This window comes from Microtus ochrogaster, unplaced genomic scaffold (assembly GCF_000317375.1).
Source record: "Microtus ochrogaster isolate Prairie Vole_2 unplaced genomic scaffold, MicOch1.0 UNK7, whole genome shotgun sequence".
Taxonomy (NCBI): Eukaryota; Metazoa; Chordata; class Mammalia; order Rodentia; family Cricetidae; genus Microtus; species Microtus ochrogaster.
The window spans coordinates 8,930,523-8,953,522 of NW_004949105.1; the positions used below are offsets into that span (position 1 = coordinate 8,930,523).

Consider the following 23,000-nt stretch of genomic DNA (forward strand, 5'->3'; position numbering starts at 1 on the left):
GGAGCCTGTCCTGGAACTAGCTCTTGTAGACCAGGCTGGTCTCAAACTCACAGAGATCTGCCTGCCTCTGCCTCCCAAGTGCTGGGATTAAAGGCTGCGCCACCACCGCCCGGCTGAGTTATTGATATTTTGTTAAAGCAGCCCAAAAGCTAAAAGACTAAAAGACCCAAATGAAATTAGTCATTTCTCATTTTTCTCTTCCCCATCTTTCCCTAGCCTCCTGGGGCTAGGCCTGGAGCGCACTACATAGCCTTAGCTGGCCTGGAATTTTTTGAAAATCCACAATGATGCAACCTTTTCAATAAAACTTAGAAGTATTTAATTAGCTCTAATATATACATCCTAAGGATAATTCGGGAGTCCTCCGGGAATTGCTCTAGTTTTGTGGTTGGCACATGTATGGTATGCAAGTACACATAATTTGTGTGTATGTGTATAAAAATATGTTTTATGTATGTATCCCCATCTGGCCTCCAATTTACGCATAGCCAAGGCTGACCTTGAACAATTGATCCACAGGCCTCCACGTTCCTAGGGCTAAAGGTAAGAGCCTGTACCAGCACACGCGTCTTGCTTGCAAAGGGTAAATTCTCAAAGCTGGCTAAGGAAAACAACATGCATTTCCTACTTACTCGGAACTTATTCTGCCTTTCAGCCAACGTTCATCATAAATAGCTTCTAACTCCTATGTTTTTCGTGGGTCTTGTTGAGTTAGTAGAGAAAGACCCGAAGGCGGCCCAATTCGAGGCTCTGGTTTCCGCGTAGTGGCGGAAAGAGCCGAGCGCGCTCGGCAGCACTCGCCGGCCCGCCTCGGCGACGTCGCCGGGGGGGCGGGGCTCACGCCGGCACGCTCCGCGCAGGGCATTGTGGGAAGGGCGGCCGGTGCTGCCGCAGCTGCCATCTTAGGGACTCCGGGCCAGGCCTGCTAGGCCTCTACGGCGGAGGCGGCCGTGTGCGCGGCGGGTGCGCTCGGGCGAGGCGGAGGGTCCGTGGGCGGGGGGCCGAGCTTCCCGGCGGCAAGGGGCGGCCTGCGGCGGGCAGCGGGTGACAGGCGGCGAGCGCCGCGCGGCGCGAGGATGGGCCGGTCGCGGAGCCGGAGCTCGTCCCGCTCCAAGCACACCAAGAGCTCCAAGCACAACAAGAAGCGCAGCCGCTCGCGCTCGCGCTCGCGGGACAAGGAGCGGGTGCGGAAGCGCTCCAAGTCCCGGGAGAGCAAACGGAACCGGCGGCGGGAGTCGCGCTCACGCTCGCGCTCCACCAACGCGGCGGCGTCCCGGCGCGAGCGGGAGCGCGCCTCGTCCCCGCCCGACCGCATCGACATCTTCGGGCGCACGGTGAGCAAGCGCAGCAGCCTGGACGAGAAGCAGAAGCGGGAGGAGGAGGAGAAGAAGGCGGAGTTCGAGCGGCAGCGAAAAATGTGAGGGGCGCGCGGCTGGCGGTGGTGGCGGCGGCGGGGGCGCGCTCGGGGCCTGTGGGGCGGGAGCGCCGGCCCGGAAGTCGGAATGGAGGGCGCGAGGCGGGAGGTTGGCGGGGCCGCGCAGCGCCGGGCCCGAGGCTTTGGAGCACTGGGCCGTCCGGGAGGAGGGGGTCCGTGTTTGGGGGGTGTGGGCTCTTCTCACCTTTTTTTGCAGTCGTAGGAAGACAGGTGCACGCACCTCCAGCGAGCACCCGGGTGGCCATCGTCCCCTCGCCTCCTTTTGTCCCGGCTTCATTAGCCCCTCTAGGGAGCACGCTTGAGCCCGCTGGTCCCCGCCGAAATGTTTGCTTCCAGCTCCAGAGTGCTCTCGACTGCCTTTTCCCATCGGGTGAAATCGGCTACCTTCAGGGGGAACTTAACTTGAAATGGGGTGGAGATCACGTGGTTTTGAAAGTCAGGCTTTCGGTGTAAAAAGGAGGTGTGGATAACCCAGCCAGAGTGAACTTGTGCGTAGTACTTTTAAAAGACGTGTCGTCCCCCCCCCCCAAGCCACGTGGAACAATAGTGCTAAGCATATTCGTGGTCAGCCAGCCATCTTTTCCGGAGTTCTTCAGTGAAGACTGGATAAATGGTTACGAAACAGAAATTTTAGGTAGTTTACGTTGTATGGACTTGTGTGGGTTTTTTTTTTCCCTTCCCCCCCCCCCCCCCCCCGTGTTTGAGTTTGTGTTGAGCAGATTTTCCAGAAGCAATGCTTCGAGGTAAGGGATTGAACACAGCTATTACTGTAGGTGGAGCTGCCCTGTGCTGCGAGCAGATTGTTCTCAGTACTACACCTTGGCCACACAGAATCCTGTTGGGTGTGGAACAAGCCCGTAGCCTTGAAGATGTAACTCCGATAACTACTAGGAGGACATAGGAAAAGTTAGCTGTGATAGTTAACGTGATTTCTCCGTGTGGAAACGGGAAGCTTGCTTGCCAATTAGAGTCAGTTTACACTGCACATGGGCTACATAGGATGGCATGATGGGCAGCGAGCTGTGCTCTGGTTCTGGACCGAGAACTTTAATATTAGATCCTGTGTGTAATAGACAATGTTTAATGTGACTTATGTCTTGCAGAGCACACCGGTGTAGATGACGGAGCCTTGGGAATGAGGAAAAGTAGTTTGTTTACAGATGCCTGTTAGCTTGTCTATTGAGCTAGCGGCTATTATTGACTGAGCCTTTAATAAGTGCCAGGAGCTGTGGTGTGGTGGGTGCTGTTGATAGAGAGGTGACTGATCTTCAGCTAGCTCAGACAGACGATCGGTAATAATATAAGTAGACTATCATCAGGAGTGGGGGGTAGGGATGGTAAGGCAGTCAGGCTGCATGAGGGTGGGTATTTGTGGACCAAAGGAGTAAGCTGTCTTCCTGAACCCACTGGAGAACAGAATGGAGGGAGGCCTTAGAGTGCACGGGGTGGTGGTGTTGGTCACCACGGGAGACCATGGGCCCTGAAGCCCAGGAGTCACTGGAGAAGTGAGCAGAGCCTGGAAATTCTACGTGGGTTCTTGTATGCATGAGGTTTGGTTTAATTCATTCTAGATCAGGAAGTTCTGAGGAGAGAAATGAAACAGCACCCTTTAAAAGACCACTTCCTGTCGTATAGGGTGTATTGTGTAGGCTGGAGACCAAAAAGTAGATAGGGTAAGGAGAGGGAGTGGGTAAGAGCCATCATCGTTAGAATGGAAGAGGAATGGGTTGCTAAGGAATTTAGGGTACATACAGTTGGCTGTTGTGTTTGTGGTGTCCTTACTACAACTTAACCTGTCCTTTGTCTTTTATTGCCTAAAATGAGACCAGTGTAGGTCAGGGAAAGGGTAGAACAGGAGTGTCTTTTGGCACTGCTGGGTTCTTAGTTTGTGTATAACTCAGCTAGCTAAGTAAGGTTGATGATAGGGCTTTGCTTGTGTCTAAACCTGGGCAACAGATAGAGTGCCCCTGGGGACTATGTGGAGAGAGAAGAGCAGAGCACGGGACTGTGTGTTACAGCCCAGGGTGGGAACACGTGACACTAAAATGCAGAGTGCCTGGTGGGCTTTCACGCTGTCTAGGGTTGGATGGGCGGAGACACGGTAAAACAAGTCTGTTGGCTTTACCCAGTTCAATCCTGTTGACTGAGACTGATTGCTTTGCTACTTATAATTTTGAGACCTGAAATCATTGTGTGTGTGAAATGGAGATGCATTTTATTGTGAGATTGGAGATGCTGTAAGGACTTAGTGTTTGGCGCAGAGTGAGTCAGTCAGTGTTCCTGAGTGTAGCCTAACACAGCCTTTGAACAATAAGTCACAGAAAGTAGTGAAAAGGCCTTTGCGTTGGTTCAGATCAGATCCCCCTCTTGTGCTTGGGTCCCAGCCACATACCGCGAGTCCTCATTCTTGCACTTCACCAATACTAAGATTTCTTAGGGATTCTTTGAAGTTGTATTAACCACTGAAGAAAGCAGGTAGCTGGAACAACCTGTAGAAGTCCTATCATTGGTCTAGTAAGCCCTGCAGCCAGTGACATCTGAGATTGAATAGTTTTAGTGTTACCTACATTACAGATCAGGAGCCTGAGAGTATCTAAGGTGAGCTGGAATTCATCATGTACGTGATTCGTTGAAAAATAAATAGAGCTTATATTGAGGGTAAAGAAGTTTATGACTGAATTTACTCTGCAGAGCTTTAAGACAATGGTGGAGCAAGCACAGGACCTGCATTTGGTTCTGTCCCCATTTTTGCTTCACCTTTGTCCTGGAGAAACTGCTGGAAAGGTCAGGGTCTGGCAAGGGCCATTCATCACCTCACCATTCACTGCAGCCCAGTGTTTAGTACCTTGTTAGGTATAAAGTAATTAATGTTTACTAGTAATAACTAAGCAATCCTAGAGGTTTCAAGAAGTGAGTATCCTTGTTTTAAAGATGGATGCCTTAAAATACGGCATTACTTTTGTATGGCTGTACGCTTAGTGCTGTGCCCTCCCTGGTTTGTTTTAATCGGCTACCATCTGATTGACTAGGAGTAGTGAGTGGTCTTTTTTGTTTGTTTGTTTTGTTTTGTTTTTTTAATGACCGAGGGGAAAAATGGGACTTGGTATCATACTACTTGAAAAACACCTTGATGTTGATTTAATAACTCTTTTCTGGCTGGAGATTCTTAGCAAAGCAATGGGCTCAGCAGGGAAGTTGAGACAGAAGTTAGAGAGAGACAGACAAGACAGCCCTGTGCAGCCCCCACTCCCCAATATATTTGGGCTCAGATTTAAGAGGCCTACCCCAGGATGACTCGGGAACCTGCAGGCAGGACGTCCTGGGTCCTGGCATTCACTCAAGCAGCAGCTTCTGAGCAAAACAAAATGTTTTAGAGAATTCTATGTGATTCTTATGATAATGCCCAGAGTGGTTTGGTTCTCTCTTGAAGAAAGTTCATTGTTTTTTAATGGAAAAGTTGTCCTAATGGTGGTGCTATTATTGGCTTCCTGTTAATTTTGGCCATCAGGGAAGAAGATGTACTAGTGCTTAAGTCAGTTTATGTGCAGTTGGTTTTCTGTGGAAAGGAGACAAGATGGAGTGGTGGGGCCTTAAGGGTTTTTTGTCACAGATTGTAGAAACAGACTAGAAATTTGTCCCTGGATTCTGAAGATGCCTTTTTAATCTGACTGAGAATAACAACCAAAATTATGTTCCTGTGAGGCTCGTAGTGCTACAACTGTGTGCCCAGACCTCCTTGCCTGGTCGGCCCCTCATTCAGGATACATAAGAAAGGCTATTGGAGGCCTGCTGGGTTGCTCTTCAGTTCCTCCAGGAACAAAGGGAGATAAGCAGCCCTGTGAGAACGGGGCAGGCCAGTTCTCATCCTGCAGTGCCTCAGCTGTGGCTGGGACTTTGCCATTTGCTCTCCTCCCCTTTAGACTATAAAACCTGAGCTGCAGTTAGACTTGACCCTTAATTCAGCAACTTACTGCCTGTCATCTTCCCCGGTTGGTGGGATCACTGGGTGAAGACTGCCAGAGCTGAAGTTCAGGCTGGTTTGGCTTTTACTGTGAGTAAAAAACTGAATTTGTTTGCTTATTTTCCCTTATGTCCAAATCTATGGGCATACTGCTGGCTCTCTGTTGCTGTGTGTTGCTTAGAAGGGATGACTGCCTGATCTAGATCCTGAATACTGAGAGTCTCTGTCACTTTATCAGATTCCTATTTAAAAGTGAGAGCTTTGCTGTTCACTGGTGAGCTTTCCTAGGGTCTTTACTTATTTCCCTTCCTTTCTGCTCACAGAAAGTCTCCACTAAAGTCTCATTATCTCTTTTGTACTTAGTACTCTGTCCCATCTAACACTGATAATTAAGAGTTGAGATTTTGAAGATGTAAATGCTGAGTTTCTTTGGCTTTACTATATCTGATTTTCTAAAAAAAAATAGCTGAAAAGTTTTTTGGGGGTGAATAGGAAACTTATCTGTGTATGATTGCCATTGAATCGAGCTCTCTCTGTTCAGCGTCGTTCTGTTCATGGTAAATCGTTCATCACCTTGGAGGCTATCTGCTGTGTCTGCTGACAAAGGCTCGCTCTAGTTAGCCTTTATTTGACAGGACCTTAAAAAGAAAGGAGGGCTGTGTTGAGTCTTAAGCACTCCTGTACTGTTGGAATGTGGCAGTTGGGAAGGAAATAGCAAAGATTCAGACAAGTCCTACAGTCTTAGAAGAACCAAATTATTGTCCCGTCTTCTGCCTCTCTGTAGATAGAGGCCAAGGATAAGTGTAGACAATGCAGCTAATGTATTGAGCAGAAATGTGTTAGACTGCTTGACGGGCACAGCAGCTAGAAAGTCTTTACTAAGCATGCCAGATAACGGCTGTCCCGTGTGTGTGTCAAATAGATTCTAAAGATGAAAGTTATGAGTTTTGTTAATTTGATAGTTTGGGAGGAAGTATTACTAAATTGGCCTCTTTGGCTTTAGATGCATTATTAAGAACCTTTGAATTCATTCATTCTGCACAAAATAATGCTTGGCCTGCTCCTGGGTAGAAACATAATGGAAGCAAAGTGAACGTCAATACTATCTACTGCTTCTGTATTCTAAACTACAGTTCCAAGACCACTGTAGTGTTAGCATGCTTCCAGTCTATCCAAAATACTTACATTTAACATCTAACCAAATAAAATGGAAGAGTATTTTAGGTTTTCCTCCTACTAACATGCCAGTAGATGTATGGTACCAGTGACTGTCATTGCTACAAATGCGCAAGGTTTTTGTGATAGCACTTTGATAGATGTTCTTAGCCAAAATTTTGTTTCCAGTCAGTAAGTTAATTGTTTCAATGGGATTAAAATGGGATCAGTAAGGCTTCGTTTAGCCTTGATAATAATACAGTATAGTCTTACCTTTCTAGTCTGTCAAATCTAGAACAGCTTTTAAATGAAATCAAATATTAAAGGAGGAAAACGCACAAGTTCAGAGCCTAGAGTAAAGACCACAGTACTGTTGTCCTTAAGGAGTTTCTGTGGCTCAACCTTGCACAGAGTGCCTAAGTGCAGCACCTACTTGATAACAGGAGTAGGTTCCTGTTTCAGATTTACAGGTCCTAAATAAACCTAAGGAATTAGGTTCTTGTTACACACTAGCCTTTCTATATTTAGAATGCGTGAACCCCTCCTAAGATATTTATACTCATTTGAATTTCTGTATTACTTATCTTGATTGCTCTTTTTGCTGAATGTGATGTAAGAATAAGCTATAAAATTACGGGTATAAGAAATAAGACTTAATAAGTAGGCTTAAAATTAGTTTTAATTCTTAGGTTAAATGTTGTCTTTTCTATTTTCCTAGTCGGCAGCAAGAAATAGAAGAAAAACTCATTGAGGAAGAAACGGCACGAAGAGTAGAAGAATTGGTGGCAAAGAGGGTGGAAGAAGAATTGGAGAAAAGGAAGGATGAAATTGAACGAGAAGTCCTCCGAAGGGTGGAAGAGGCCAAACGCATCATGGAAAAGCAGTTGCTCGAAGAACTCGAGCGACAGAGACAAGCTGAGCTTGCAGCACAAAAAGCTAGAGAGGTAACGCTCGGTCGTTTGGAAAGTAAAGACAGTCCATGGCAAAACTTTCAGTGTCAGGTGTGCCTCCTGCTCAGTCCAGAACGAGATGGAATGCGACTTTCTAATTCCTTTCTCATCTAAAGTTACATGGCTGCGAAAGATAATTTTTTAGCCAGAAGTGCTGACTGGTACTTAAAAGCTACTTTCTTAAAACTTATTCAAGGATATTTTTTTTGATCTAACGGAACTGGCTTATGTATTTGAGAAGTGTTTGAAACTTTTGCCATGGCTGCAGGACTACATTCTTTTTTTTGGGAGGGTAGGGGGAGACAGGGAGTGGAAAAGGAAAAGGCTAAAAGTCCGCCTGCGTTTGCATCTTCCTTTCTGTTTATCACTGTGACCTCGACTGAGAGCCTTTTGCCTTCAGTCAGATTACAAAGAGCAGGGCCTCACTTTGAGTGACAGCTCCTGCTTTTGATACACAGGTTTTTCTCGCTCTTCTTTTTTTCCTTCTGTTATCCCTCATCCCCTCCCTAAATCCTTTCAACACAGTGGACTAATTCTAGCATTTTGACTATAAGGCCCTCCATTTTCGTAATGTGTTTCAAGGAATCTTTTACGGAAAAATGTCCAGATTGTTCATCTTTTTTTTTCCTTTTTTTTTTTAAGTACCTACTAACAACTCCTTTTTTTCTCTAGAGAGTTATGAAGGAACAGGTTGTCCTTGTCTGGAGTCAAGCTAAACACATGATTTGTTTTATCAGCAGCTGGAGCAGAAGTTGAAAATGTCTTTCTGTGAGACAGTAATTTGCTACTGAAGCTTTATGGCTTGTTTGCACTGATTACTCCAGGATCCTAAAGTGTGCGAAAGTCACGGAGACACTCAAGGCAAATTGCTTCACAGCACTGAGTGTCTCTCCACAGTTTGCTAATGAACAAATGAATTCGTGTGATAGAGGAAATCTGTAGTTACATTGTTTTGAACATAAATTTATAAATATTTGGCTTAAATACATGGCTTACTGTCATCCTTCATCCTGGCGTTACTGTGGACAAGTTGACATTGTGTTAAGTCTGCTTTCTAGTAAGCTTTGCTTGTACAGTGCATTTCCCTTGTCCTGTCTTAACTACATAGATCTGTTTGTAGTTGGTTCATATCAGTGCCTTTAATAATGGAGATATTTTTGGAGTAATTGTGCTATTTTGTAGCGAGTTATTAATCATAGCAAGATTTTTTTCTCTTCATTTGCTTTTTGTTTCATATTAACATTTTTTTTTAACACGGACACAATCCTGACAGTCTTCCCAAATACTAAAATCATTTGAGTATGTATGCTGTGATCTGAACACTGCCCAAACCATCAAGCAATCTTCATATAGTTTGCATTATAAAACTTCATTAAATTCTCCAAGAAAAAAATGACAGAATTTTATTTCCTGACTGTGCATCCCCCGGATTCCTGAATTTCAGTGCAGACTGTAGATGACAATATAAGCTGCCTTTAGTGGTTGTCAACATCTGATGTTAAGTCCATGCCCCATGGAAGCAGTCCTTAGTATGGATTACCATTTGTATTTTTCACTAACAGTAAATGTATTTTTCTTATTAATTGTTTGCCTTAGGAATGATGAATTACATTTTTTGTTCCTTCTTACCATAAACATCTGCATTCCTCAGCTCAGCCTTCCTTGTATGTTGTTTCTTTATAAATGGTTGAGCTGCTGATGCAGGTATTGCCAAGCTAACAGTACAAATCATTTTAAAGAGGAAGCTGGCGCGTATGGCAGCCGAGGAGCACACTCTGCAGGACACTGGACAAGACAGTAAATACTCAACTTTTAATGCTGATTAAAGGAGTATAGGTAAAGAATACGTAGGTATCTATAATTGGTGAGACAAATATTCACTTTATTTATATTTTATATATATTTTTAATTTGGTAAATACTATCCAGTTTTGTAGTTGTCCTTGTTGATTTGTGTGATATTAAAGTATTAGTAATAATTGCCAGGAGAATATTAGGGAGGGTTTAGTCGGTTGCTGTTTTGGACTGGGAGGGGTGATTTAAATTTAGTGTTAGATTGCACAGCTTATCGCTTGTCAGACAGAAAGGTGGCTGTACAGCCGCCCTGTAAGTCAGATCCAGCAGAGTTTAGAGGAAGATTAGTAATTATTTGCTGGTAGAGCTAAACACTTTGTTGTCCTAACGTTGTAACATGTCCTCCCCTTTAGGAGGAAGAACGAGCAAAGCGTGAGGAGCTGGAGCGGATATTAGAAGAAAATAACCGGAAAATCGCAGAAGCACAGGCCAAACTGGTGAGTGCTGTGGATTTGGGAGGCATCATGCAGGGTCTTCAGAGTATGTGGATTTGTGCTGAGTAATTGGGCTTTGTGAAGATTCTCAAGATTGCTTCAAGGACCTTGAGGTTGAGGTAAAGAGTGGTAGAATTGGCGATATTTTAATCTCTAATTTGGAGAGAATTATAAAATTTTCAGTGGTTTAAAAAATTTTGGGGGGAGGTTTACTCTCCCTGCCCCCAATGTCTTCAACCCTGACCTTACTCACCTTCACTAGACAGAAGGAAGACTGCTTAAATGCAGTCTGATTCTCCCCCTCTCGTGCCGCAGATCTCCTGTAATCTAGGCTGGCCTTGGATTCCTGAGCCTATGTGCTGGGATTCCAGGTGTGCTCCACCGCAGTTCACACATTTTATCTCATGTTTCTAATTTACTATCTCAACAGAAGTACACAGACTAGAAACTAATTATATCATTGTGCTATAAAAGGTGTAGGCAAATTTAAAATATAATCCGCCAGTGTGAGGAAAGACTATGAACATAAGTGGTTCAGAACTTCCAAGACAGTAACCCATGAGTATAGATACAACTTAGAGATTCTAGGAAAGTCTGATTCGAATGCAGTAGCAGTATCAAGACCAACAGAGGTCTTTGCTGCTGAGACTTGTTTAGGGGAAGAGCAAGTTGTGTCACATAATTTCTCCTTGAAAACTGACTATTGAGGAGAACACACAGGGGAGCTTGTCCTAGGGCCTGGGTGGGACAAGAGTATATCCCACTACAGGTAGAAGGAGGAGGACAGTCTTAATTTCAGGTTTGGGTGGTTGAACTTTGAAGGGTAAATAAAGTCTGGTTTGTGACAAACACTTCAGAAGAGAAATATGTTAGTGATTTAGGTCTATGAGGACATGGTAGAAGGGTTAGATGTCTGTGTTAACTTTGACTGGTGGTGGCCTTGATACCCTCACCTTGTGACTCCTATCAGGTACTAGTGCATCTATGGAAAATAAACTTGTTTCTCTTTGGAGGGTGGTGGTGGTGGGAAGATTGGTCATAGTCTACAAGACTATTTCTCAGGTTGTGCTTAATGGCCAATTTTTGTTTTTATCCTGTTTCCTCACATCTCTACTTTAAAAGAAAATGAAGTCTGCTGATAGACTAGGGAGTGACATCATTGAAATTCAGTGAATGGGTGCCTTAGGTAGAGAAGTTGGACTTCTAGAAACTCATAAACACCCCAGGTAGATTTAGGTCATTTGGGTTGGGAGCCTAGGAAATGACTGAGTTGAAGGCAATTTTGTATGTGGAAAGTGGAATGTTCTTTATGAGGGAGTCAGAAGGTGAATTGGATGTGAAGATGGTGGCAGGTTGAATGTTAAAGCTCTTTGGATATTGTTCCTTTCATTTCCCTTGCTCTTTGTTTACTGGGAAATCTGATTAAAATTCAGTTCAACTGAGGACAAATCAGTCAAAGGGAAGGTGAAGCAGTAGTGTATTATAGACAATGCTGTGCTGCCTGCCTGGCTGGAACAGCAGTTGCATGTACTGAGTGTTATAATGGCAAACAAAGCATAGGAAACATTGTACCTAAGGAGTGGCCAAAGGCAACTGCACTAAAGTCTATGTTCACAAAAGTTGTTTGGAAAGTAGATAAGGAATTACATTCTTGTAAATTATTAGTGTTTATTGTAGAGACATGGACGGTTCTAAGAAAAGTTAATTCTACAGGAATATTTTAATGGTGTGGATGGTAGGGTATGATTGACCTAATTGTGATGGAGTGGTATGTATACAAAGGCCTTCCAAGAGATGTCTCTTTGAAGTAGGCTTCTCATGAGAGTGTGAAGAAGTGAAATGGCCAAGGCCTTGAGGTGAGGAGGGGACGAAGTCGCTGGGACAGTGGAGAAATAGTAGTAGGCGTTAGAGACAGTAGTGAGCAGATGTGATGCATGCCAAGAAGGGTGTGTGACAGCAGAGACAGGCCAGGCAGGAGGGTGCTTTGAGGACATAGTGCCCCTGCCACAGACAGTTCTCAGTAACAGAAAACTGATAAAGATCAGCTTCCAGATAAGGACCCAGAAACATGCAGAATTATTATGTGTGGCATGAGGAATTAGCTACTGTAATTTCTAGAAAATAGATCCCAACATCTGTGGAAACAAAATCTTTTTCCCCATTCTGTTGAGGTCCCGTTCTAAATTAGTTTTCCATTCTTTAGGAAGTATCCTGTTGAAAGATAGAGTATGGTGAAAGCACTCTGAGATCCTGTGGATTTAGATGGGAGTAACAAGTTTCAGAAACTGCTTAAATATCTGTATATACCCCAGACTTTAAATTCTGCTTCTACACATTTACTCTCTAAAAACTTACTCATGGAAATTCCATTCGCACACAGTGCTTTCTTTTATGGTCACTAAGAGTGACAGTTGGAGCCAGGTGAGTTTTTGCAGACAAAGAACTTGTGAACAGGAGACATGATGTACAAAGTAGCCAGATAAAAACTGTTGTCTCTTAGAGATGGACATTTGCTCACAAAGAGCATATTTGTATCTTTTAAGATTGAGTCAGTGTGTTAAGAATAGCTATCTTGCCGGGCGATGGTGGCGCACGCCTTTAATCCCAGCACTCGGGAGGCAGAGGCAGGCGGATCTCTGTGCGTTCGAGACCAGCCTGGTCTACAGAGCTAGATCCAGGACAGGCTCCAAAGCCACAGAGAAACCCTGTCTCGAAAAACCAAAAAAAAAAAAAAAAAAAAAAGAATAGCTATCTTTAGTTAGTATTTCCAAGCATAACTTTACACCTTCCTCAGTTACACATGTTGTAAGTGATGCATTCCTTCTTTATGGCATAGAAGGAAAGCTGTCCAGGCAAGTACACTAAGGCATCCTTTTGAACACTTTAAGTAGGCCCTGTTAGGGTAGCAGTTGAATCTGGAGTTGAGTGGGGACCAAAAAGGAATGTGCTAGATTTAGTCAGGTGGAGTGCGTGGAGGTTTCTGTTAACGCTAATCTGTGCACAGTTCTTGCTCAATCTCTTCCAAATAATGTGTCAAGATACATTTCTCTGTAACATGACCAAACAAGTAACACATATTTGATAAAATCACATAATCTACATGTGGACTGCCTTCACTGAGCAGGTACACTCCTAGTTTTTAAGCTTGAATTGGCAGCCAGCTGCCTTACAGTAGTTTAAGGATTATTAATGCAGAATTTTAATTTCCTTTGTGTTTTTGATATGTGTGCAACACATGTGGAGGCCTGAGGTTGGTGTCTGGTGTTTCCCTTAGTCTCAGTCTCTCCCCCCTCATTTGTTTACTTATTCATTCATTTATTTGTTGAGGTGTGGTTTTACTGAACCTGGAGCTTATCATTTCAACAGACTGACGGGCCAGAGGTCTCCACCCTCAAATCCAGTTCACAGGCTTGCGGTGCATGCATACCACCAGGACCACGTCTACACGGGTGCTGGTTATGTGCCTTCCACGCTGAGCTATCTCCCAGCCCATTTACTTTTTCTAGAAGCACTAAAATTTTGGAGGCTGTTTTCTTCAGGTTTTGTGTAGTGTGTCTTTGAAAATGCCAGGGATGGTACAAAAGTATATGAATCATGAAAAGGAAGCAGAATTTTGTTTAGTTTTGCGTCTCAACTCTGTAGCCTAGCTTTGTTAGTGCCTAGACTGACTCTGTAGCTCAGGCTGGACTTAGACTCCTGGTAACCCTTCTATTTCACTTCCCTAATGCAGTGTTAGAGGCATGTTGCCACCAGTAGTTTAGATATTGCTGTGGAGGGATGTGTTCTGACTAAGTTACCGGTAAGAGATGCAGCCTCCATCTGTGCCTGTCTGCCTAGTGTCCTGCAGTGTAGAGATTGACCTGAGCCGTCTCGGCATCACTGCAGCTAGGAGTCATTAGAATGCTGATGGATTTCGAGTAGGTGGATGGCTGTTCAGGATTTGAAGTCACTGCAAACTCTTAAGTTGACAGTTATGTCTGATACTGAGATGGGTCACTTTGTGGTGTGAGTTCATCGCTGAGAGGTTGGAAGTGCAGTGTCTGAACTTGAGTATAAATAGTGCTCAGTGTGCAGTTGAGAGGGGCTTCTCAGGAAATGTAGGCTTGTTTGTTCTGGTCTTAAGGACACTTGGTGTAGACTGAGCACGTTATAGCCCCTCCCCCATACTTAATTCCTAGAATTTTCAGGTGTTTCTCTGTATGGTCAAAAAGTGAGGAGTGCTTTTTGCAGGTGTGATTAAGGTATCTTGAGAAGGAGACTTTAATCACAATTATTTCTTGACTATCACATGTGCCCTTTAAGAGTAAGGCAGACTATAACATAAATCAGAGAAGCTAAGAACAGAGCAGAATGAGATTCCAAAATGTTGTCTTTCCCCAGGCGTGGTGATGCACTCCTTTATACCAGCGCTGGGTTAGAGGATATCCTAGTGTAGGTAGCAAGTTCCAGAGCAGCCAGAGCTACATACTAAAGAGACATGTCTCCAGGAAAGGTGAGGTGTTGAAATATGAGCGGCGGGGCTGCGTCCCCAGGCACCCAGCCGCCCACACGGCTAGCTTAGCTTATGCCCCAAAATAATTACACGGAAACTGTATTCTTTTAATCACTGCCTGACCCATTAGTTTTAGCCTCTTATTGGCTAGCTCTTACATATTGATCTAACCCATTTTTATTATTTTGTGTGGCCCACAAGCTGGCTTACTAGAAATGATCTTAACCCGCGTCTGTCTGGCGTGGGAGAACCATGGCGACTCCCTGACTCAGCTTCTTTCTCCCAGCATCCTGTTCTGTTTTCTCCGCCTACCTAAGGGTTGGCCTATGAAATGGGCCTAGGCAGTTTCTTTATTAATAAGAAATCATTCCCACATCAGTGAGGTTTAAGATTGCAGTCTGAAGATGGTCTTCCTGGAGGCACCTGAAGCCAGCAGCATTTCAAGGGCCTCCTTCGATGGTTCCAAGGGAACTGAGCCCTGCTAACATGCTGAGTTCAGACTTTCAGGCTTTGGAATAAAATTCTGCTTTGAACTTCCTTTGTGATTGTGGGTTTGAAATTGTGAAGAAACTGGATGATGCTGAGGCACATGACAGAAAACACAGTGTTTTTAACCTCCAGAAATGCAGGTCATTTACAAGTGCTTCTTTAGTGCTTTGAAACACATTCAAACCTGTGGTTGAAACTGGAGGGAAGATGTCCGTAGCTAGCTTGGTTATGGCCTACAGGTATGTGAAAGGTCAGACTCGGGCATTCTCAGTCTCCATAGTGAAGCAGTAAAAAGGGGCTAAAGAGTAAAATAAAGTTTAAAAGGAAGTAGTTCACTTGGCTATTTGAGAGAATCTCAGTCTATCTATATTGCAAAAGCCAATCACAGAAGGGACCGGAAGAGTTGGCTTAGTAGTTAGAGCAGTTGTTGCATATGCAGAGAATCCAGGTTCAATTCCTGCCAGCTTACAATACCCTGTAACTGCAATCCTAGGGTATCTGGTACCCTCTGAGCTCTGTGGGTACCAATTATTCATGGTGCACATACATATGTGCTATGAAAACATTTGTATACACAAAATACACAGAACTTGGTATAGAATGAAGGTTTGGCATCTAGACAGCTTTTTGGAGATTGCTGCTGTTTGAATGCTTCTTTTCAGTGAAGCCCTGTACGTGTTTGCTCCTGTCTTGGGAGGTGGAGCTCTGAGAACTCACTCCTCACTGTTGTAGTGTCCCTGTAGGAAGGGACTAAGACATGCATAGTCAGAGGGAGGTTGGGACCGAAGAGGACACCGCACATAACAGTTGGGAAGAACAACAGGGCACCCTGAGGATAGAATGCCCCAGTACCAGAATAGGTCACATTTCAGGAGACGGGGAGACGGCGTCAGACGTGTGAGGAATTGAATATGGATTGACTAGGAAATCAGGATGAGGGATGGGTTTCCTGTGTGAGGGAAGAAACACTGGTTTGTGACCTTTTGTTGCTGTGTTTGGGAAAACAGTATAAAAGACAAGAGTTTGATATTGCATGGAGTGGCTTGAACAGAAACAGAATGTGAGAAGACAGGCTTATATGCACCGTTGCAGTTAGATACTTTAGAGAGAATTGATAAACTTGCTGAGCGGGGCATAGCGGGAACCCAGTGCCTGGGAACTCCAGGCATTGAAGGAAACTGCAGTCATTCAAAGGGAAATGAATGAACAATACACACAAAAAATTCTCCCAAGAGAAAGAATTTGGGATATAGAAGATGAAAAAGAGCCTCATTATGTATAGTATAGAAATTTTTGCCTTTTAAATATGAAATTGTATCTTTTATTTTAATATTTACTAAATTTGTTCATCTTTTATATGCATGTATCTATGTGTACGACGTGTGCTTGGTGTATGGAGTCAGAAGAGGGTTTTAGATCCCCTGGAACTGAACTTATGAAGGGTTATGAACATGGTTGTGAACCATGTTGGTGCTGGGAATCAAACCTGGGCCCTCTATAAGAGTAACAAACAAGTGCTCTTAACTGCTGAGCCATCTCCAGACCTTATTTTGAAATTTTAGAACATAAAATCAAAAGGAAATCCTGAAGGCACCATTTTGGGGTGGGGGAGCTGGGTTCATTGTACAGTACAGAACAGTGTTTCTGAAACTGTGAGACTGTTCCTCAAATGCCACCCAACCCTCTTCTTGAGCAACACAAAATATCCTTAAGGTATCTAAAATTGAAGTTTGAAAATGACTGAGGAGTTTATAAGTAATTAAAATTGAGAAGCAAGGTTAGTGAAGCAGTGGACATCAATCCTCTTTAGATGGTAACAAGTGATCTCTGTAGAGTGGGTTTGGAGCATGTTTTCCTCAGGAAGATAAAGTTAACTCGGGTACTGGTGCTTGTGGCTCCTTACCCGTGTGCAGGCCGGCTCTCAGCTTGCAGCTCTGCAGTTGACTTCAGCTTCCTAGGTGCTGGACCACAAGAGTGTGCGACCCAATGCCCACCTGTGTTTTTGTTTTTTCTCTTTTGTTCCTTTAAAGTTTGAACATGAAAACTTAGAGAAAAGTATAATGAAATTTGACCAACAGATTAAATATTTTGTTTTGATTTTTGTTTTTTGAGACAGGGTAGCTGTCCTGGAACTAGCTCTTGTGGACCAGGCTAGCCTGCTTCTGTCTCCTGAGTGTGGGATTAAAGGCATTTGACACCACCGCCCAGCCCAACAGATTGAATTTTAAAACATTTTAAATTTATGTTTTAGTAGCAGGGTCTTGTAACTGAGGATGACTTTGAATTCATGATTCTCTTGTCTCTATCCCATAAGTGCTGGTGTGCCCTACTGTGTGTGGCACTAATTACTTTTAAAACATTTCCTTTTTTGTTGTGAAAACAAGGTATGCATTAGTATATATGTTCCAGGAAGGAAAATAAATGAAGTCATTAGACTTAGAAATGGCAGAGCTGGTCAGGCCTTGTTTCTTAGAGGGCTTACAGTGGAAGTCGACGTTTCTGAGTGGCACGGTGCCTGTGGCTGCAGTTCTCCATTTTCTTTCCCCTTGTCCTTTTAATCACTACCATAAAAAGTGTTTTCTTACTTTAGATTGTTAAAGAGGTTAGAAAGTCCACGAAGGAGAATACTGATTGATTATGTTGCGGTAGGCTGTGGTAAACTAGATGGTATCTAAGATGCTGGGAGGAGCAGCCAGGCCCTACATGGAGACAGATCCTTTTAGTTTTCTGACTTTTCACCAGCCACTCAAGGGTATGAGATGCAGAGTTCTAGGCATAATGGCCAGAAACAGTGGTCTTAATGACTGTAGTGTAGTAGGCACTAATCTTGTCGGCCTCTCAGGTGTGCACAGAATAACCCTTGTGGGTAAGCAGCATACTGTGCTCCTCTTTTCCCCATGCAGATACTACAGTTCTCATCACACGGGCCACGAGGGAGAGGAGAGGACAAGAGGTATCTACTGGGGTGGGAAGTCAGGAAATACCTAGCAAGTAAGGTGTTGGATTGACACCAGGCTGACAGATATATGGATGACAAATTAGTTTTCCATCACTGGTGAGCCTGGGTATTAAAAGTGAGAGATGATGTAAATTTATCAAGAAATGTGAAGCTAACTGCACTAGCATAAAGAACAAATGTGAATACATGGGCTGGGCTTATGTGCTAATCCACTGAACAGTAAGGCTTCTAGCTGTCTGTGCTTGTAGCTAGAGATAGTCCGTTACTAGGTGATGCCTGGGCCGTGCAGCCAGCCCTCCTAGTGCAGCAGTTCCTACTGCAGCCGAGACTTGAGCCCATGTAGTATTGAAGACAAACTTTGGCTACTGAATTTTTGCTTGTTTAATGTGATTACATTTAAAGTTCTGTTTTGCTTCGTTATTAAGCAAAGCTAATTTCATGCCTTACCTCATTTGTCTACTTCCCATCCTCTACTTTCTTATGTATGTATGTATGTATGTATGTATGTATGTATGTATGTATGTATGTGTGTATGTATGTATGTTGTTTTTTAAGACAGGGTTTCTCTGTAGCTTTGGAGCCTGTCTTGGAACTAGCTCTTTCTTTTGGACTAGGTTAGCCTCTAACTCAGAGATCCACCTGCCTCTGCCTTCCAATTGCTGGAATTCAAAGACATGTGCCACCACCACCTGGCTCCATCCTTTACTTTCAAAGATGACTTCAGTTATTTTTTCTTTGTTTGTTTTTCCAGAGTTTTTGAAATGCGCGTTTAGCATATGGATATGTTGTAGTTTTATTCTCTCTTGATTACACAAAAACACAAAAGTAAGATCCTCTGCTGCTATTTGCTATTTTCCTTTTTCACCTAATATATATCGAAGAGTTCTGTTTCAGAATGTGCAGGCTTTTTTTTTTTTTTTTATTTCTCTGGATATTGTTTTGTGGGGAGCACATGGAAACCAGAGGTCAACACTGGGTATCTTACGTAGGTCCTTCTATCACTGTGAGACAGGGTGCCTCAGTGAATGTGGTACTAACCATTTTGGATAGACGATGACTGCCCAGCATGGTGCTGATGTGGGCCAGTCACTGAGCCCAACTTTGTAACACGAGACCCTCGTGCTTGCACAGTGAGCACTTTACCCCCCAGAACTTTCTCCCCTGTTTTTGTTTTGTTGTTGTTGCTTTTGAAAAATACTCTATCTTTATGAATGTTTGCCTGAATGTGTCTGTGCACCCCATGGTTTTATTGTCCAAGAACAAGAAGAGGGCATTCAGTCCTCTGAGACTCGAGTCATAGGTACTGGGAACTGAACCTGAATCCTGGAAAAGTAGCCGCTGCTCTTACTGCTAAGCATTTCTCAGGCCACTTGTTTTGTTTTTTTAAAGATCTTGTATAGATTATTTAGCCTTCATCATTTCCTTTTCCAAATTGTTAAAATAAAACAAATACCCCTGTAGAAATACGAATCTGGGAGTCCAGGAAGATGGCTTAGTCAGAAAAGAGCTTGCGGCGTAAATATGAAGACCTGAATGTTACCCAAGTGCACAGCGCGTGTCCTACCACACAATTGTAATCTCAGCCAGGGAGATGAGGACAAGAACTACCCTTGAGTCTGTTTGCTAGCCATGGTAGCCCAGCCTCTAGCTAGCTACAGACCCAGTGAGAGGCAGTCCCAAAAGCAAGGTGAAGAAACCGTTGAGGAGAGCATCATGACTTACCTGGCTGCACACACACAGTAATTAAAAATTTTGCATGTTTACAGGTGTATTCACGAATGAAATTTCAGGAACTGAAATTGTTGAATTAATTTATTATAAAGGTAGTTTTGATGAATCAAACTGCTCTTCAGTAAGCTTTGATGGGATCGGAATTGCATCTGTGATGTCAGTGAGCTTTCATGTATTGAGGCTATCCTTTTGACTCTCAGCTCAAACAGTCCTAAGGCTTTACTAGGGTCAAGTGGATAGGAGTAAGCCTGTGTTTACATTGCCAAAGGTTTCCCAAGTGCGTGAACACACATGCACCTTTGTTTAGTATCTAGTGCTGGCACCCCAAGTACATGGTTTGATGTGGATAGTTGGCATAAAGGTTTTGTTTGCTTCCTTGTTTGTTCATCTTTTTGAGGCAGGGTTTCTCTGTGTAGCTCTGGCTACTCTTGGATTCACTTTGTAGACCAGGCTGGCCTCTAATTTTACAGAGATCCACCTGCCTCTGCTTCACAAGTACTGGGATTAAGGTGTGTACCACTGCCATCCAGCTAGCTTTTAGAAGTGATGGGGGTGTGTGCACATGTACAAGGTAAAGGTCTGAAGTTAAGACATGGTGTGACTTAACCAGTGATCCAGGAGCAGCTTGTGGATTGTCTCCACACCTGCTTGGCATCTATGTGTGGGTTCTGATTATCTGAGTGGCAGTCCTTACCAAAGGTTTTATCCAAGGAGCCGTCTCCTCAGCCTCAGATATCTCATTCTTTTTGTGTTGTGATCATTAGTAAAGCTAGGGAAGGTGGTGATTGGAAGGAAGTCTTGTGTAGGTAGGGTTTAGTGGCAGTCTGGCCGCTTGCAGAGCAGAGTAATTTTGGAAGTTCAGCTGGAATTTTCATTTCCTATAGAAATCACTGGACATTTGAAGGCAAAGGGATTTCTTAGTACTGTGTACAATGGGAGCAGTCTCACCATTTTAGGTGCACAGGGAACAGGCATGGTGACAGCAGAGTTGAAAATACTTTCAAAGCCAGAGAGAGAATAAAAGAATGGACACCTTGGTCGTGAACAGCTGATAGATTATTGTGCGGGGAGGACAGGACAGAGCTCCTAGCAGGCCACTTGAGTTGGAGTCTTTGCTTATGTGTAAGATTCAAGTAAACAGTGGGGGCAGGGATTGGCCAGAAGATGGCTCGGCGGGTAAAGTGCTTAACAATGAAGCTAGATGGCCTGGGTCTGTTTGATCTCCAGATCCCACATGATAGAAAGAAAAAGCTGATGCCTTTAAGATGTCTTCTGACTTGAGCAGTCATGCTGTGGTGTTCTCCACCCACTAAATAAATAAATAAGTAATTTTCAAGATTAGAAAAGGGGGAAAAGAACTCGACCCTCAGAAAGGATGGACTTATTTTAAGAAAGGGCAGAAAAAAATTAAATCTGAAGTCTGTAGAGTTGGGGTGAGGGGCACCATGTTTACCAGGCTGCTGCAAAGGTTTTACAGGACTCTGGGCTGCACCTCCACCTGTCTGCCTTCCTACCCCATGGCTCTGTCCATTTCGATACTCAGGTGACATCGTTTCGCATGTGTCCCACAACATCATAGTCCCTTACAGGCCTCCAGCCTAGCCTCACTTGCAGCAGAGAAGTGAGGACATGTGGGGACTGTTGACTGTGGGGGGGGGGGACATCGAGACTGGAGGAGACAGTTGTGGGTTCAGTGTTGGTTAACAGTTTAAGTAAAACAAGGAGAAAGAAGCAGTGACTTCAAATGTAACTTTGAGCAGGAAGGCAGGAAGGACAAAGTGTAAGTTTTAGGTCACAGTAAAAATGGGAGGATGTGGTGGTGACTGACAGACATTCAGGAGTTTACTAACAGTGTTGCTTAGGTTCAGGGAGGGTGACTGACTGTTGTGCAGTTGTCACGCTTTGTCCCATCCTGAACTCTCTGGGTACTAGTCCCACTCTAGTAAGAAAGGCAGAGATGACCCCTGAGAATAGAGGTGTACATGGTCTTCGGAAGGTCAGGAGGGGAGTCCTGATGAAGGAGTTGTGAGAATAGCTTTACTTTTCATGGTAGCCAGGGGCATTTCCTGTAGAGAGGAAAAGCCAGTTGCTTGAGATTAAAGGCAATAAAGGGACTTCAGGAATTGACACTGTAGCCAATGTGAAATTAAAATAGCATTTTATAATCAGGTTAAAACGTTTGGTACTTTTTTTCTCTCTCCCAAGAAATTGAGACATAGAAAAATTCATTTTTAATTTTCTGAGACAGGATTTCTCTGGGTATCCTGGAAGTCATTCTGTAAATAAGGCTGGCCTTGAACTCAGAGGTTTACCTGCCTCTGCCTCTTGAGTACTGGGATTAAAGATGTGCGCCACCACCACCACCTGGGTAAATTCTTGGTTACTATTGAGTATACAATAAAGTGGAAATTTTTAACTACAGTTCTTGTGTATGTCTATCTAATTATAAATACATTGATTGGATAGATAATGTACCCCGAGACTAAGTCTGTGCCTTTGCTTTAGATAACTGTTACTCTTGGTAATAAATATAAAGACAGAATCAAGTCTGTGCTCAAGGCATGAAGTCCATAAAATCGATTTTCATAAACTTGAAATAGATCAAATATGTAGAGTTAATTAAGGAAGTCTTTCCTGGTGTATGTAGGTTGTAGATTGTGACCTGGTAACTGAAGATACTGAGAGAAAGGAATGACAGATCTTGTTCTTATTTTAACTTTTAGGCTGAAGAACAGTTGAGAATTGTTGAAGAACAAAGAAAGATTCATGAGGAAAGGATGAAACTAGAACAAGAACGACAACGTCAACAAAAAGAAGAACAAAAAATTATCCTGGGCAAGGGGAAGTCCAGGCCAAAACTGTCCTTCTCGCTAAAAACCCAGGACTGAGCAGCAAACTCTGAACTTTTTACAAAGGAAAATGAAAAAACTTCGTATTGTAGCTTCATGTTGAAGTGGTTTTTTGTTTTTGTTTGTTTATTTTTTTTTTAATTGGAGAATCTGGAAAGTTAGCTTGTTCTAATAGGGGCTATGCTCTGCAATCCCTTTATTTTTCCCTCTCCTCCATTACGTCAAATCCTTATCAGATCATTGCTGTTTTTTAGAAGTGGTGTATTTTTCACCTGTTGGGATTCTGTACTGGTTGGTGGTCTGCCATAGAGCAGGTCACGTGGTGACTAGCTGGTCTGGTAAGGTGTTCACTGACCACTGACTTCGGGGTTATATTCTGTTTACTATGTCCTAATGCTGGTGTTACTGACTTTTTGTTTTTTTATACATTTATAAAAAAAGAAAAAGTTGGTAATTGCATTGCAAAATTCCCAGGGTTGTGCTGGAGCTGTGTGTTACAGCAGTGTCCTTGTGATGCTGTGGCTCTTGGTGTTCCCGATAACAGGTAAGGATAACAGTTGCTCACCTGCTACAGAAGCACCTGCAGTGCAGTATTGTCTCTGTTGGACTTTTGTTTTTCATTGACAAAGTCAAACCAGCATTCCCCACTGTAAATAAATGATTTTGCTTAATAAAGTAAAGTCTTAAATTCA

General features: G+C 43.5%; 1 protein-coding gene and 1 pseudogene across 1 annotated transcript; one reads left to right on the forward strand and one right to left on the reverse strand.

Annotated features, from left to right (window-relative positions):
• LOC101987085 overlaps nt 1-835 on the reverse strand; it is a 22,265-nt pseudogene extending 21,430 nt beyond the window's left edge.
• A 162-nt stretch (nt 836-997) lies between these two features.
• On the forward strand, nt 998-23,000 carry Arglu1 (arginine and glutamate rich 1). Its single transcript, XM_005366309.2, has 4 exons — nt 998-1,417; nt 7,270-7,495; nt 9,708-9,791; nt 22,183-23,000. Exons 1-4 carry the CDS (start codon nt 1,077-1,079, stop codon nt 22,345-22,347), a joined length of 816 nt encoding a protein of 271 aa, XP_005366366.1. The 5' UTR covers nt 998-1,076; the 3' UTR covers nt 22,348-23,000.

What these genes read in the sequence shown, in the direction of transcription:
- Arglu1 (XM_005366309.2), top strand. Translation starts at nt 1,077, where the DNA reads ATGGGCCGGTCGCGGAGCCGGAGCTCGTCCCGCTCCAAGCACACCAAG. An exon ending in TTCGAGCGGCAGCGAAAAAT is followed by an intron (nt 1,418 to 7,269) that starts GTGAGGGGCGCG and finishes CTATTTTCCTAG; the next exon opens with TCGGCAGCAAGAAATAGAAG. An exon ending in CAGAAGCACAGGCCAAACTG is followed by an intron (nt 9,792 to 22,182) that starts GTGAGTGCTGTG and finishes TTTAACTTTTAG; the next exon opens with GCTGAAGAACAGTTGAGAAT.